Source organism: Cokeromyces recurvatus, assembly GCF_025118155.1.
Source record: "Cokeromyces recurvatus strain NRRL 2243 chromosome Unknown BX663scaffold_1, whole genome shotgun sequence".
In the NCBI taxonomy this organism is placed as follows: Eukaryota; Fungi; Mucoromycota; class Mucoromycetes; order Mucorales; family Mucoraceae; genus Cokeromyces; species Cokeromyces recurvatus.
In genome coordinates this window covers 246367-262901 of record NW_026251387.1, presented here as the reverse complement: position 1 = coordinate 262901, position 16535 = coordinate 246367, and the positions used below count along the sequence as shown (strand labels likewise).

Sequence of the window (16535 nt, the reverse complement as noted above, 5' to 3'; positions counted from 1 at the left end):
CTAAACTAGCAACAATGGATCTTCATATTATTTAGAGAGAATTGTATATAATTAGTAGAAGTTGTATGTCTGGATAATAGATTTAGATATGAGTGACTTGACTATTTTGATACATGTCAAACCCTTTGTTATTGTAAAAGCTAGTAGGATAGCAGAAGTATAATATCACTTAGCTAATTATATACTTGATATTTTATTCTTAGTTTATATTGTTGATTTCTTTTTTTTTTAAAAAAAAAAAAAAAAAAAAAAAAAAATCACTCAAACTTGAAGTTGTGAGGATTTCTGAATGAAAAAGGTTTATTTCCTGCAATACAATCTAATCGCATTTTGTCCTTAACTATTTTTGTATAAAACCAAACAAAACAACTATAGCTTTTTATCTTAGTTTTCTTTCAGTTTTCTGATATTATAAAATACATGCATAGGAATTAGAGTTGGAAGCTAAATAATGATTGTAGATAGACTTTATATAGGATGAAGCTCCTTATTGCATTAATATAGGTTGTCTTTTTTATTTTTTTTTTAATTTAATTTACAAAAACCAAGTCAAGATCCGCCCATTTTAAATTATTTCTACATTTGCATGTAAGACTACTAATCTTGCATGCATTATTATCAACTCAAGGTCCCTTTATCATAGATCAGACCTTATTCATCCTAATATTATATATCAAGTGATTTCAAGTTGATTAAATGAAGAGTATAAATGACATATCTTCTATGTAAATAAGAAAATAAACTATTTTGTGTAAAGTTAAAGAAAAGACATGGGAACGAAATCAAATGATGATTACAGTAGTTTCTTTTTCATTTTCCTTTAGATAAAACAGCATCAATGATATTATAAAAAAGTATGACAATAATTAAGACCACATGAGTCAAGTTAATACAATATGCATTTCTTTTTTTTTTTTCTTTTTTTTTTTTTGTTGGCTACATAAAAGGAGACTTTTACATTTAATTCTATTTTTCTTCTCTTCTCTCCATAATCTATATTAAAACATGAATTCTAATTTTATCATTACTTTACCTGCTACTTGTGAATTATGTGGCAATTGGCTACCTGGGCATTCAGTATATATTTATATCTATTTCTATGCAATTATAATTAACTAAAGTTATATAGTCTGCCTGCCCTAGAAATGGAGTACATCCTTCTCAATGGAAAAAGTTTGATATAATTATGAATAAAACTTTTGGTAAATTAAGTCATGATAAAGATGATTGCTTTCAAAGAATCAATATCAATGAGAATTATTTTCAATCAAAGGATAATAGTAACTATTGGAATAAATAAACTGTATGTATTCTAATATATTATTCATACCTTATATAAACCATCCATACCTTTTCTTCATATAGTTCTTTACTAGAGACATAATAACTCTCTTTTGACATTAATATAGAACACATATTTAATAGCCTTATTATATACTATCTCAAATAGTGAAATTGTTTATAATTCTATTTAGCTTATCAATAATAGTTTATATTTTAAAACAAAATCATTGGGATAAATAAGATGCATATATAATACAATATTCATTATTAATATTATTATCATTATTATTATCATTATCGTTATCTTTATTTATGTGTATCCTTTACAAGTTAGTTGTGATACAACAGTGATAAAAGAAAAAAAAAAAGATTTTGTTTATTAACAATTAATACCATTCTTAGGTCGCATTTTTTTCTCAGCCAAAGACCTTGGCTCATGAGAAACTAAAAGAGAACCTAATATACCTGCTTCCTCTAATGCTGTTTCCATCCATTGAATAGAAGTCATAGTTGTCATCTTATAATGATCTCCACTTCCAAATATCTGTGCATGAAACTCGGAAAATCGCGTTCGAATCTTTCTTCCATTATTTAATTTGGACCTCTGCTGTTGAGGTAGATCTAAAAGTTTTCTAAAACGTTCTGAGGAAGCATCTTCTATTATCTCTACTGATAAAGGAGGTAAAATTGTCCAAAGTTCAGGATCAAACTGAATACTCTCTTGTAAACCAAGATGATGTCTAAATAAATACTGAAACCGAGAAATTTCCCTAGGCCCACCTACGACATCAACAATATCCTTAAGACGATCATATGCACTTTGAATAATGAATAATTTTTTTCCTATGACATAAGGTAAAATTTGGGGTAAAACCTGTACCTGTGCCTCACGTTGAGCCTGAATTTGAAGGGGAAGAGCAGATACTTCATGAGGTAAACAGACATGATGTGATAACTCAGACATAATAGCTAACATAGAGCTAACATCCATATTAATTGAAGGCGTTGTAAAGTGGTCTAAATCATGAATATCTTTTAGTAACGGCATATAAGTGGATCGAATACTATCATTTGGTTGTTGTAAATGAACAAGAATGCCTATCTTCTTTAGTTCATCCATAATTCTCTGTACAAAAATATCTTCTTCGGGACGAATACGCATGAAGGCAAATACTACAACAGGTGTACGAAATTGGACAGAATGAGCTTGTGCCGCTTTTAAGTAATCACGTGCTTTTTTAAAAATAGGTAAACTATCAAAATCTCCTTCTGATGAGGACTTTAGGTCCTCGTCTTCCTCTTCTGAGGAAGAATCGCCATCCCATTCTAAACCCATAATTTCATGTCTAAAAGCTTTAGCATTTCGTGCAATTACTTTCACCCACACTAATCCATTTTCTGAAACGATGTCCACTTTTACACTATGATTTCGAATCATGGCTGCTCGTGACATCCATACATTGTCATTTGTGGGAACACTTACAAGACGCATAACCTCATTTCGTCTTTCTCCAACGCCCTCCAAAGCTTCATATACAGCCTCTAGGTAGCTCAGATTTGAACTTTGGACATGCTCTTTTTTTATAAGTGAAGGTTTTTCTAAAAGCTTATATACACATATATTTATTTAGTCTTTGTAATATAATAGAAAAAAAAATGCATTTCGTACTTTTCAATAAAATGCATTTCAGCAATAAGAGAATTTGTATACCTGTGTAAACCTTCAATGGGCTTAACTTCATTCCAATCTTTACAATGATTTAATATAGATACGCATTTTTCATGTAACTTTTCTATTGCAGGAATAAGTTCTTGTTGATTTTCATCAGTGAAGCTTTCGTTATCGCTCATAATAGGTTTTCTTTTTTTTTTACGTGTTCCTCAAAAATAAAATAAAATAAAATAGAAAGTTGGAAAACAAAATTTTCATTTAATTCTATTGCTGAGGATACAAAACTGCCCTTTAAGTTACGAAAAAAAAAAAAAAAAAAAAAAAAAAAGTTTATTAAGTAATGATTTTATATTTGGATACTTACAAGTTGGGTTATTAATTTGAACTGGTTCAAGACAAACTCACAACTAAACCTGCTTTAGATGCAGAGTACACAGATACTTTGTTAATATTATATCAAAATGTACAAAGAATGATTGCCACGACGTGTGTGTAAAAGAAAAAGAAAATACGACTAAACATAATATTTTCTACTGTGTTGGAAAAAAAAAATATCATGAAATGTTAAAAAAAAAAAAGGATTATTATCCATAGTTAAAATAGAAAATGCTAAGGGCAATATTAATAGTAGATCAAGTTAAATTTTAATAGCTTATAATTCTTTGATTTCTATCTTTTGTTAAGTATGAAGAAGAAGAGGCATTTATGCCTTGATATAGTCTAGTATTAATACCGATCTCAGTCTTCTTTTGTATATTGTTTTATTCAAACTAAAATTTTTTGTTATATTCGTTTGTTTATTCTTCTTAAGAGCAGTCAACCTTATTATTAAATAACCAGGAATAGTTATTGTAATCTACATGATTAAAATAGTCATCGCCACTTTACTAATTTATGGAAATCGCGAACAATTCACATAAAAAATAAATCTTGTACTAGTTTTCATATTTGGACTGATCTTTTTATATATATGTGTATGTATACATATTAACTTTATTAGATCAAAAAGTATGGCTAACGTTTTTTTTTTTTTTTTTTTTTTTTTTTTTTTTTTTTTTTTTTTTTTAAATAATTTTTGTTCTGACCGTATATTTAAATGGAGAATGTTTAAATTTTTGACAATTACTAGACAAATCGTGAAAGTAATACGCACACACACACACACACACACACACACACACATAAAAAAAAAGCTTGAATGTTTGTTAAAGTCATTCTCGTTATCTCCCCTCCCCCCCTTTTATCTTTTCTTTCTTTCTTTTAAATAAAATAAAATAGAAGGAATATAAAATTTCTTTTCTTCCTCTATAATAACTTTTTTTTTTCTTTCTTTCTTCATTATTGTTTAATAGATTGAAAGAATAAGATTTTTATATAAAGATGACTCTAGTGGCTCCTTCTTTGATAACACCTACAGCAACCAAGTTACTCTCTTACCTATCATTTTCTAATATTAATAATCACAAGTCAAGTGACGATGACAATCCTTCATCTTCTGTTAAATCATCAGATAGGGTAGCAACCCCTACTTGTATTGAGATTTTTATGCGTAAGGACGGTACTCCTACTACAAAATGTTTGAATCCTACCCATAATAGTTATCAAATACAACAGAGAAATGATTCTAGTCATCGCAGACGTCGTTCTTCATTCTCGTCGTCATCTACACAGCATCCATCTTCAGCTTCTCCTCCAAAGCAAAGACGTTTGATGTTTACCTCATTCGTAAACCGTTTTCATCATAAATCAATCACTCGAAAACAGAGCAAAAATAGTATCTTTGATAACAATGATAAAGCTAATATGAAAGAGAATGATTATCCTATTCATCAGCATGAAATGATGGTTCATGGTGAAATAAGAGATGATAATCATATGTATGATTATTATTCAAAACCTCAAAAGCAAAGTAAGTTAAATGTATATATATATATATATATATATATATATTACTTTGCTTACCTTCTTTATAATATACAAAATAGATGTTATAGTGAAAAAGGAGAAACGATCATTACACTGTTTACCAACTGAATTGGCAATCAAGATAATTATGTTCTTGGATTATTATAGTATCCTTCATTTAGGACAAACGTGTAAGCAGTTTTATCAATTTTGTTATCGGGATCATCACCTTCTTTGGCAGTTTTTGTTCCATCAAGATTATACTACTATAGTCAATAAGTCATTCGTATCATCCATCTTCTTAAAGGAACTCTCTTATTTTCAATTATATAAAAATCATCATCAACTTAGTCTTCGATGGAGACATGGTCAAGTTCATACTCGGTATTTAATAGGTCATGAAGATAGTGTCTATTGTTTAGTTTGGCTAGACTCTAATCGAATTATCAGTGGCAGTCGAGATCGATCTATTAAAGTATGGGATCTATCGATACAGGAGCGTCCCCGAGAAATGAAAAATAAAAAGGGAGGAGGAGAAGAGAAGTCATGTTTGGTGTTGACTAAAACTGAACATGAGGGGAGTGTTCTTTGTTTACGTGTTTCAAGTGATATGACATTTATGGTCTCTGGTTCCTCTGATGCTACCTGTTTAATATGGTCCTTACCTAATTTTGAACCTCAGACGAGACTTGAGGGACATTTAGGTGGCGTTTTAGATATCGCTATCATCAAGGACAAGTACATCGTTAGTTCTTCAAGGGATGCAACCATACGTATTTGGGATAAGGAACAACAAGGGATTGAATTAAGACGATTAACAGGACACGCTGGACCTGTGAATGCCCTTGGATCCCATGAGGGCTTTGTTGTATCTGCCTCTGGGGATACTACCTTAAAATTATGGGATGTAGAGACAGGGGCTTGTTTAAGAACATTTGTTGGACATACCAGAGGATTAGCTTGTGTCAAATTTGATGGTCAATTTATTTATAGTGGTGGCCAAGATAATAAATTAAAGATTTGGGATGTTCGTTCTGGACAATGTGTATCAACACTTGAAGGACATTCAGACTTGATACGTACTATAGACAGTTTTGAGGTAAATAAAATGGTATACTCTATTTATCTAAATAGAGTAAGAACATAACAAACAAGCAAGCAAACTAAATAAGTAACTAACTAACCAACCAACTAACTAACCAAAAAAAAAAAAAAAAAAAAAAAAAATGATAGAATACAGTTGTTAGTGGTAGTTACGATAAAACATTAAGAGTATGGGATACAAAAGAAAATAAATGTAAATTAAGTTTTCAAAGTGGACATTCAAGTTGGATATTTAATTGTCTATTAAACCGTTCTAAAATTATTAGGTATAATTTTCATTCTATGCAGATACAAAATCATATTAAATTATACCTGCCTATTTTTTTTTTTTTTTTTTTTTTTTTTTTTTTTTTTTTTTTAGTGCTGGTCAAGATAAAAGAATTATGGTTTTAGACTTTGGATATGATCTTATAACAATAGATTAAATATAATTACAATAAACCTCGTGTTTATTATATAATTTAAGATACCTTATAAATATCGAAAAAAACAAAAAACAAAAAACAAAAAACAAAACAAAAACAAAAACTTACTATTACAGAACATACTTTTTATGATTACATAGTAAGGACTTTATTTATTAAAATTCTTATTAAAAAAAAAGGAAGAGAGAAAGTGAAAGAACGAAAGAGAGAGAGAGAGAGAGAGAAAGGGAGTAAGTAATGATTTATATATGTATATTATATATTGAATATTATCATTTATTAGTAAAATACTTTTTTGATATACTAACTACTACTGACTTGTCATTTTATTATTCAAAAAATCTCTTATTTTATTGGTTAACGACAAAAAAAATATGCAAATTTACTTATTACACAAACCGCTTAGCCTACTTTTCTATCACAAGTTTCAGCCCATTCATAAACAAAACAGAAATGACGATGATGAAAGAGAAGGGAGGAGAAGGAGGAGGAGGAGGAAGAAGGAGGAGGGGTTTTATTTTAGAATCGATTTTTAATTGGATAAAGGTCATTTGCTCCTTAAATGATAATAATTATTCAAATATTTGTATTTTCTTTTCTTATTTCTTTTTCTTTTCTTTTCCCTTTTTTTTTTTCTTAAACAAACAAATAAATAAATAAATAAATTACTTATGAAATTTAGCTTAACTAAAATACTTACAGCATCTGTTTTATTAGGTTAGACCATTGTTCTTTTTTTTTTTTTTAGCAAACAAACGAATAATAACAATACATATATCATATTTACTCATATACATATCCTTTTTTTTTTCTTTTTTGTTTATTAAAGCATTTGCAACTTTAACAATCGCAGCTCCTCTTCAAGATGTTTCAGTTACTTCGGTCGATCTGACTGAAACTGTTTATAACTCAAAAGGTGATGAACATCTTTATGTTACAGTGACAAGAATAGATGATCTTATTGATGATGATGGATCTCTTTTGGCTGAAAGAGTCATGGCTGTCAAAGTTACCTTTGACGTTGTTGAAAACCAAGTATATAGAATAAGCATAATGATATATATATATGTTAATTATAATTATAATAATAGTTAATGTGTAACGGCAAACCAGTGGATATCGGGGTATCAAGTATTCAAGTTGAGGCTCAAATGGTATCGAATCCAGAAAAATTGATCATTTCATCTGATGAAGATGCTGCATTGTTAGCTGATAGTTTTGACTTGGGCCTTGTTACTGTCGAAGTAACGGCTACAGTCTTGGATGAATTGAAGACGGATGATGGTATGATTTTCCGTAGAATAAATGTGAAGGAGTTAATTACGGAGGTCAATGGTTTAAAGGTAGTTCAAACAGAGGCAGGTCAACAAATTCTTGATATCTTTGATAATGGTTCATTCATGAAATGGTTTGTTGATCCTTTGACTGGTTTTATGTTGCCTGGTCCTGCTCTTACAGAAGAAGATGATGAAAATACAAAGAATAATGGTAAATTATTTAACTGCTTGATATATATATATATATATGTATATATTTTCCCTCCACCCCCCCCACACACACAAACACACTCACTGATAGGTTATTAAATTGAATATTTGTTTAGTATTAAGTATCTTGGATTGTCCTGGTTGTGAAGAGTTAGACTTACAGGATTGGTGGAATAATGAGGCTTCAACAATCGCTCAATGTTTAATGGGTGCTTTATTTATCACTCTCCTTTTAAGTCTTATTTTAGGTATTCGTTATTTGTTGAAACCTTTCCACTCTTACGCTGTTCTTGTTGAAGAAGAAGAACAAGAAGACGTCATGTGGGATACAATTAAAAAGCAACAACAACAACCTCCTGCATATGTTGAACATGAAGAGAAACAGCCTTTAACTACTACTGTTGATACAACAAATGAAGATACCAAATAAATTGTTTGATTGATTGATTTTTTTTTTTACTACTGTTTTGGAATAAAATTTCTAATTATATTTTTATTATTATAACAAAAAGGAAATTCATAAATTGAAACATTTACTTTCCTTTTTTTTTTTTAAAAAAAAAAAAGAGTATATTGTGTATGAAATACACATTATATTTGTAAAATTTATATAAACCAAAAGAAAAAAAAATATATATATAAAGATGTATGCGTATATATATAAATATATATATATAAAAGATGAAGTTGAAATATGGCCCTTTTTTTTTTTTTTTTAATTCTAGTAACGGTTAATTTAATCAATGTCCATATCTTCCTTCTTTTCTTCCTTCTTTTCTTCCTGAGCGTCGTCCATAGGGGTATCGGCATCAGCAGCGGGAGGATTAGTAGTAGTAGAAGCAGGCTCTTCAACCTTAGGAGCAGGCTTAGGCTTGTTCAAGATAGGGTTAGCAAAGTAAATGATAGCTTCTTCTTCCTTCTTGATATCACGGCTGAACAAAACAGGGGTTTCATGTTTAGCCATCTTTGCTTGCTTAGCATTTTGTTCATCCATCCATCTGCCGGCACGTTCACAACGTTCGACAATATCTTGTTTCTCATGAGCAGGAATATGAGCATATTTCTCATCTGTACTCAAGGCTTCCTTGGTCAAACGTGCCATTGTTTCACGAAGAGCACGTTCAGCATGAGGACGTTCTTCAGCTTCACGATAACGTTCAACAACAGGGTTACCAATCTTCTTGAGAGCTTCAAGTTTTTCAACATAGACAGATTTGGTTTCATCATAACCTTCATCATAGATCCAGTCAACAACAGCATTAAGATCTTCAGCAAATTTATCCTTAATACTGGGATCAATATATTCAGAATAAACACCGAGAATCTTGTCACGCATCTCATAACCATATTCTTCAAGAGAGTTCTTGGCAGCTTCAGTAGCAGCAATGAGCTTGTCATTGGCATACATTTGGCTTTCCTTTTCAGTATATTGATTGATAAGATCCTTAGGAAGAGAAGTATTACCTGAGACAATAGGGAGATCACCGGTCTTGACAAGCTTCTTAACCTTCTTGATTTCCTTTTCACCATCCTTATTCTTGGTCTCTTCATCTACCATCTTTTCTTCGACGGTATAAGCAGATTCAACAGAGAAGATACCGTGAATATTGAGTCTAACCTTGACCTTGATTTGAGCAGGTTCACCGTTAAGAGGTTCAACATCCTTGATAGTGTATTGACCAATCCAAGGGTTAATACCACGAGGTAAACCTTCAGGGTTAGCATAAACAGCTTGCAAATTGAAAGGTTCACGACGGTAGAAAGTCAAGATCTTGGTAGAAGGAATAGAGTTGTTATTATCAAAGGCAACGATTTCAGTCTCTTCTTCCTCAGGGGTGGCATCCCAAGTAAGCTTGATAGGGTAAGAACAGATATCGTGAACGCGGAAATCACGAACCTTGAAAACGGGAGACAACATGGCACATTGAAGAGCAGCACCACGAGCAACGGCTTCATCTTGATTAAGAGTAGTAGAGATATCCTTACCAAAGAACTTGGAGATAGTAGCCTTGATAGCAGGGATACGAGTAGAACCACCTACCATTTCAACGTAGTCAATTTCATCGGTCTTCAAACCAGCATTTTCGAGAGCCTTAGCCAAGGTAGCTTCAGTACGAGTAAATAAGTGAGAGGCCCATTGTTCAAATTCTTCACGGTTAACCAAGGTAGAGACATCACGATCTTCCATGATAGATTCAATGTTAACAGGGGCTTGAGGGTTAGCAGAAAGGATCTTCTTGCAACGTTCAGCAGCAACACGAAGACGCAAGAGGGCCTTCTTGTTAGTGTAAACATCAATCTTATATTTCTCCTTGAATTGTTCAGCAAGCTTTTCAACAATGACATTATCGAAATCACGACCACCAAAGTGTTCATCATAAGCGGCACCACGGACAGTCAATTGACCCTTGATAAAGGAGACGATTTGACAAGAGTAAGAAGAATGACCGATATCGACAAAGGCAACATTTCTAGACTTTTCTTCAGGGAGATCTGTCTTGGTGATACCGTAACCAAGAGCAGCAGCAGTCAAATCATTGACTAAACGCAAACAGTTCAAACCGACCATTTCGGCAGCAGTAAGAACAGCACGTCGTTGAACTTCAGTGAACCAACCAGGAACGGAGATAACACAATCAGAAACGGGGCCCTTAATTTCAACAGCGGTAATATCCTTAAGTTTGTTGAGGTACATGGCAATGAGTTGAACGTTAGAGAAAACAGTTTCTTCACCAAGATAGTTGACCTAATTTAATAAATTCAATGTTAATATTATCAACTCCTATATTAGGTGGGTACACACACACACACACACACATACACACATAAAATTTGAATAGTGATATTCTTTACCTTAACACCAGCTTGACCGTTAGCATCAGCAAGTTCGGCCATAATAAAGTTCTTTTCAATTTCTTGAACTTCAGGATCATTAAAGGTACGACCAGCAAGACGCTTTAAACTGACAATAGTATTCTTGGCGTTACTAATTTCTTGAGTCTTAGCGGCTTCACCAAGGTATCTTTGCTTAGGACCAAAAGAAACGATGTTACTAGATTACAATAATTAAGCAAAATAATTAATTAGTACATTCTGTTGAATAATCTCGTTTATTTATTTGTTTATTTTTATTTATCGAATTCATTTTAACTCTTAATATGAAACTTACGGAGTGGCACGGTTAGAAACTTCGTTACAGATAACATCAATACCACGATTACGAGCAACGGCAATTACAGCCTGAAGATTACCAAGATCAATACCCTGTTATAAATAATAGAATACGTTAAATAAGTCAGGTAAAGTAAAAAATAAAATCTGTATATGTATATACATATATGGGAGAATTAAAAAAAAAAAAAAACTAATTTATACTTACAACAACAGACATGATGGAATGTGAGTAAAGAACAATAGTATTAAAAATATTTTTCTTAGATTCATTTTTCTAAAACCTCAAAATATAGTTAACATTTTCTTAATTTTTCCACCAATCAAAACCTAAGGAAAACCTTCTTGCACTTTCTGGGACTTTCCAATGTGTTCAACGTCACAATTTAAACTTTAATATTCAAAGCCACTACTCCAGAGAGAGGAAAAAAAATATACAAATATGTATACATAAAAATATGTAACTTTTATAACATAAATTCTACCAATTCATCATTCTACCATTTTTTTTTTAAATTTCTAAACATAAGAGAAGTATTTGGAACTAGCCGATGATTCTTATATTTGATTGTAAATAATGAATAATGTTTATAAATTGAAGAAGAAGAAGAAGAAAAAAATTGTGTAACTTGGACAACTTGGCTAAAAGAAGAAGTTACTACGTGAAGTTACTCACTATCTCAGTTCAAAAAAAAAAAAAAAAAAAAAACGAGTCTTTGTATTATTAGGCATAATTATTTTAGAACAGCACAACTAAAAAAAAAAGAAGACATTCTTCTTCCATACAAGAATAGTAATGTATACTTTACCAATAAGTTTTGTTTATTTTATCTATATGCAAAAAAAAAAAAAAAAAAAAAAAAAAAAAAAAAAAAAAAAACTCTATAAGAACATATTGTTCTAGATAGTAGTAGTAATGGAATATTGTTGCATTGTAAAATAAGAATGTATTTACAAGCATACTCTTATTACCATAATAAAAGAGAAGAGCACTGTGTGTTTATATTTAACTGTTTTTGTTGTTAAAAAAAGAAATAAAAACTTTTATTACACGTGTCATTTTATTATGAAAGAAGATCAATAGATCATTATCGATTTGTATATTATTATGGACTCTTTATTTTCTTTAATTATTTATTTATTTATTTATTTATTTTTATAGAATAGAATTCTATTGTAAGAATCGATTCATTTATGACTTCAAAAGCATTCAGTAAAACATTTTTTATATAACAAGAACAAAAGTGCCATCTTTTTTTTTTAAAAAAAAAACTGAAAAAAAAAAATTACTGTTAGCCTCTCTTTTTCTTTATTTAAAACCGTTTTTTGTTTGTTCTTTTTTTAATTCTACTAAGCATGATTACCGTCGCTGCACATCACGAACCAAAACTTCTCTTTATTGCCTTTATCGCCGCGTGATATGAAAACATAATAGCCTATCACCAATATTTGTTGAATATGAAAAAAAAATCATTCTATCTTTTAATGTATAAAAAAAATTATAAGCTCCTACTACTGAGTTTTTTTTTTTTGGTTTGTCCATAACAACAAAAGGAGAGGATACGCGACTAGAATAATGAGGCTCATTCACTTCTTTGATATTATGGAAAAAAATTAGAAAAAAAAATAATAATAATTATGTAATATATTACTCATTATTTTTAGAAAAATAAAAATAAACATTTATGCTATAAATTTGTATATGAATAATCAACAGATGCAGTAATCTAAAGCTGACTCTATTTTATTTTTTTTTCTTTATTCAAAAAAAAAAAAAAAAAAAAAAAAAAAAATAGAAGTTCTACCTCCATATGCGCACACCATTAAAAATAGAATAAAATACGGGCCCTTTCCTTTTTTTAGGATGTGGGCCGGAAAGAAAAGAAGTAAATTTCCTTTCACAATCATTGAAAAAAAAAAAGCCATATAGCGTGATTTATTAATAGCAAATTATATACAATATTTCTTTTTTTTTTCCACCAATAAACAGGAAAAGGTGTATATATGTGTGTGTGTATGTATGAAGGGATGATAGAAAGTGGGGTATAATTGAATATAAATAAGAATAATAATAATATACATATTCATAAATGAAAGGGATATTGCAATAAGATTAAATAAATTATTTGGATGATTTGCGTCCATATTGATTGCCAATAGTATTCAATAAACGTTTCAATTTTGATTTAATTTGAATTTTAGAGGTAGACGTGACAGTTTCATCGTTTGAAATAGCTGATGTAATTGAATGTGTATGCATTAAAGAAGGATTTTTAGACGATAAAGATACAGAAGAATTAGATGAATTATAGCCTAACATGATGCTATTTCTATTATTATGATTGTTATTACTGTATTCTTCTTCTGACAATGATGCAACTTGATAACCCAATGTCTCTGTTGAAGAAGAAAAATAACATTCAGACGATGTTGATAAAGGTGAGCAAAGAACGGTTGGATAACCGTCTTCCAATGATTCATTAAATTCAAAATGTTCTGTAAATCGTGAAGTCATATTAATCTGCTTTGCTTGGTCTGCTTGGTTTTTGGTTTTTTTTTTCCCTTTAATAGTGGTGATCTTGTTGATGTGTACTTAAAAAAATGAAAAGAAGTAACTTTTATTACATCATTTATTTATTTCAGGAACTTGTCTCTTATTTATATTAATTCTGTCTTTTTTTTTTACATTTCAAAGTCCTTTTTTAAAAAAAAAAAAAAAAAAATTAATATACAGATGATCACTTTTTTAGCATTAAAACCGATCGACTCAGTTTTGTTTCTCAGATTAAAAAAAAGAAGAGAATTATCATTTGTCATCCAATAAGAAAGCGAGAAAACAATAAACGGATTGACCCAGTAATAATAATTTGAAACTCTTTTTTGTAATTAACAAAAAGATGGGTGGGGGTCAAAAGATAAAATCAAATATTAAAAAAAAAAAAGAACAGATGTTCTTAGAGGATATAGTCTGGATTTAGAAAGAGGGTTACTACTATTATTTGAAGTGTATATTTACATTATTTAGTTGTTCTTATTGATTTTTTTTTAAAAACAAAATACATATAAATTTAGTTTTTTATTTTTTTTTTTGATTTATACATGTACAACAAGAATAGAATAACAATAGCAGAAAAAAAAAAGAAAAAAAAAGTATTTACGTCTTGTATGACTATCACTGCTATTTCTGTTACTGCTACTGTAAATTAGAACTTTAAATACAGTACTGAGTTTAAATGTAAAGTGTTTTAGAAAAATAACAGAGGACTGAAACTTAATGGTTGTGACTATTCACGATATAAAGTCATATGTGAAAAAAAAAAAATTATAAACCTGTCCACTTATAATTTATGTTTATCGAATGATACAACATGATAAATAAGATATCATATGGTTAATACTACATTCTATCAATGCTATATTATGTATTTTTTAATTCAATCATATACATAAGAATGACAGTGCCAGTGCTACTGATAATAACAAAAAAAGAAAGAAAGAAAAGAAAACTGTCTTTGACAGACAAAAGTAGTGAATGAAATACTATCAATTATCCCTTTATTGGCGCGTTATTAAAAAAAAAAAAAAAAAAAAAAAAGATCTTCTTAAACTTTTTGAATTAAAACAAAATAGAGGACTGGTATTTAAAATGTTAACAGTTTTGGGAAAAAGCCCTCGTGATCATTAAGCTTTATAAACATGTATTTGCATTCTTCCTAATAATCAACTATTAGTATAAAAAGTAAAGTTATAATTAAAAAAAAATGGATACCGTTCTAGAATAATGACACCAGGCCCAAGCGTGAATTCGGATTCCACGAACTCTATTCATCTTTACCTATTACTTTTTTGGTAGAACATGTGTGTGCTATTTTAGTTTTTTCATGTAAATGAAGTAATAGATCATTGTTATATATATCTACAGTTTATATTTACAGGCATTTAACATGAGTAAGTATTTTCTTATAAAGATGAACAAGAATATGTTGAAGAGCACGGAGTTAACCCGATAATAATTCTTATTAATAACGAGGAGCTGTTTGCTATTGAAACAACAAGTTCTTTCATACTCCTCAATTTTTTAGAGAATAAACCTCCGGAAAGACTTTATTATCTTGCAATATATCCAACTAGAGATGAAAGAAATTGTTTTTATAAAGTTATGCATCAAGAGACGCTATAGATGTATATTACTCGAATAATGAGATAACCGTTTTTTTTTTCTTTAATAAAAGCTCAAGTGCCTTTACTATTGTGGGGATTCATACTTTTACATTTCAGATAATGGTTCAACTATTCTAACGAAGATTCTCAAAGCATTCTTGAGAGAAAGGAAAAAAAACCCCCAAGGAAAAAGAAAAAGCATATCTTCGTTTTAAACTATACTATATTGATAAGAATCTTTCTGCTGTTTGAACTAAAGTGGTAGAAGTTTCATATCTTCATGTTTTTTTTTGTTAATACTGTTTATCTTCATAATAATTCAGCATTGTAATCTATCCATTTAACAGGTGTAATTCCATGTTATGAAAAGATTCAGTTAAAGGTACAAGTAACAGATCCAAAAGAGGCAGCAAACTAAATTAGACTTTATTGTAACAAACTGTATCTTCCTTGATAAAAAGTCAGACTTTCATACTAATTCAGAAATGAAGTAGAGCTTAATCAAAGAAGGAAACCTATTACAGTGCCTACAATCAAAGCAAATACAACTATCGATTTTAGATGCAAATATCTGTCACTAATTATTATTATTATTAATTTAATAGTAATAAAGCGTATCAAAAAGAGAGAGAGAGAGCTTGGACGTGCAATTGATACTAATACCTACAACAGCACATGAACAGTATCAGGCCATTATCTAAGTTTTCTGATAAAAACTACTTTACGATAAAATGGAAATAAAGAGGTATTACCTAGTACCTATTTATAGTTCAGTTGATATAGAAGAGTAACAGTAGTATATCCTATACCCAGGGATATTAGTAAATGTATTTTTATGTGTGTGTGTTTTTTTGGTGGAAAAAAAAGTTTCCAACAACTAGAGACTTGTAATAGTTTATATTTGATGTATCCCTAACAGCAAAAAAAAAAAAAAAAAAAAAAAAAAAAAAAAAAAAAAACCTAGTTTGAAAACTATCTCTTTGTTTTATTATTAATACATACTTTATTTCCAAGCTTAATTTCTGATATACTACAGTAATAGTATTTATAGATAAATGAACTACTATCTACTCTTGTCGTGAAATAATGTTCAGATAATGATTGTTCTTTTATATTTTGATTCTGAATTGTGCAACTAGTGATGAGTGTTTCAAACATCATAAGAGTTTGATCATATAAATATATGTCCTTAGTAATTTGCTTTATATATGGCGACTTCATCAAAAGAAATTCATATCTCCTCCCTCTTCCTGTTCATTGACAAACTGCCTATCTTTTCTGGACAACAACAACAACAGCAGCAGCAGCAGCAGCAACAGCAGAATG

At 29.8% G+C, this 16535-nt stretch overlaps 5 protein-coding genes across 5 annotated transcripts; 3 read left to right on the top strand and 2 right to left on the bottom strand.

The window, feature by feature from the left end:
- Positions 1-953: 953 nt before the first annotated feature.
- BX663DRAFT_491190 (uncharacterized protein) lies at positions 954-1581 on the top strand. Its single transcript, XM_051525025.1, has 3 exons — positions 954-1077; positions 1130-1280; positions 1366-1581. The coding sequence occupies exons 1-3, from the start codon at positions 1006-1008 to the stop codon at positions 1374-1376; spliced, it is 234 nt and encodes a 77-aa protein (XP_051387515.1). The 5' UTR covers positions 954-1005; the 3' UTR covers positions 1377-1581.
- On the bottom strand, positions 1559-3169 carry BX663DRAFT_491175 (uncharacterized protein). The gene is made up of 2 exons (XM_051525024.1): positions 1687-3169; positions 1559-1613 (listed from the first exon to the last, which is right to left on the bottom strand). Exons 1-2 carry the CDS (start codon positions 2774-2776, stop codon positions 1591-1593), a joined length of 1113 nt encoding a protein of 370 aa, XP_051387514.1. The 5' UTR covers positions 2777-3169; the 3' UTR covers positions 1559-1590.
- Positions 3170-4501: 1332 nt separating this feature from the next.
- On the top strand, positions 4502-6390 carry BX663DRAFT_425419 (WD40-repeat-containing domain protein; the record flags this gene model as incomplete). The annotated part of the gene is made up of 4 exons (XM_051522482.1): positions 4502-4730; positions 4951-5996; positions 6178-6188; positions 6327-6390. 4 exons carry the CDS (start codon positions 4502-4504, stop codon positions 6388-6390), a joined length of 1350 nt encoding a protein of 449 aa, XP_051387513.1.
- Positions 6391-7034: 644 nt separating this feature from the next.
- BX663DRAFT_491164 (uncharacterized protein) lies at positions 7035-8388 on the top strand. The gene is made up of 4 exons (XM_051525023.1): positions 7035-7107; positions 7220-7425; positions 7482-7878; positions 7994-8388. The coding sequence occupies exons 1-4, from the start codon at positions 7062-7064 to the stop codon at positions 8305-8307; spliced, it is 963 nt and encodes a 320-aa protein (XP_051387512.1). The 5' UTR covers positions 7035-7061; the 3' UTR covers positions 8308-8388.
- Positions 8389-8419: 31 nt separating this feature from the next.
- On the bottom strand, positions 8420-11303 carry BX663DRAFT_491161 (heat shock protein 70 family). The gene is made up of 4 exons (XM_051525022.1): positions 11257-11303; positions 11047-11141; positions 10731-10929; positions 8420-10623 (listed from the first exon to the last, which is right to left on the bottom strand). Exons 1-4 carry the CDS (start codon positions 11266-11268, stop codon positions 8614-8616), a joined length of 2316 nt encoding a protein of 771 aa, XP_051387511.1. The 5' UTR covers positions 11269-11303; the 3' UTR covers positions 8420-8613.
- Between the last annotated feature and the right edge of the window lie 5232 nt (positions 11304-16535).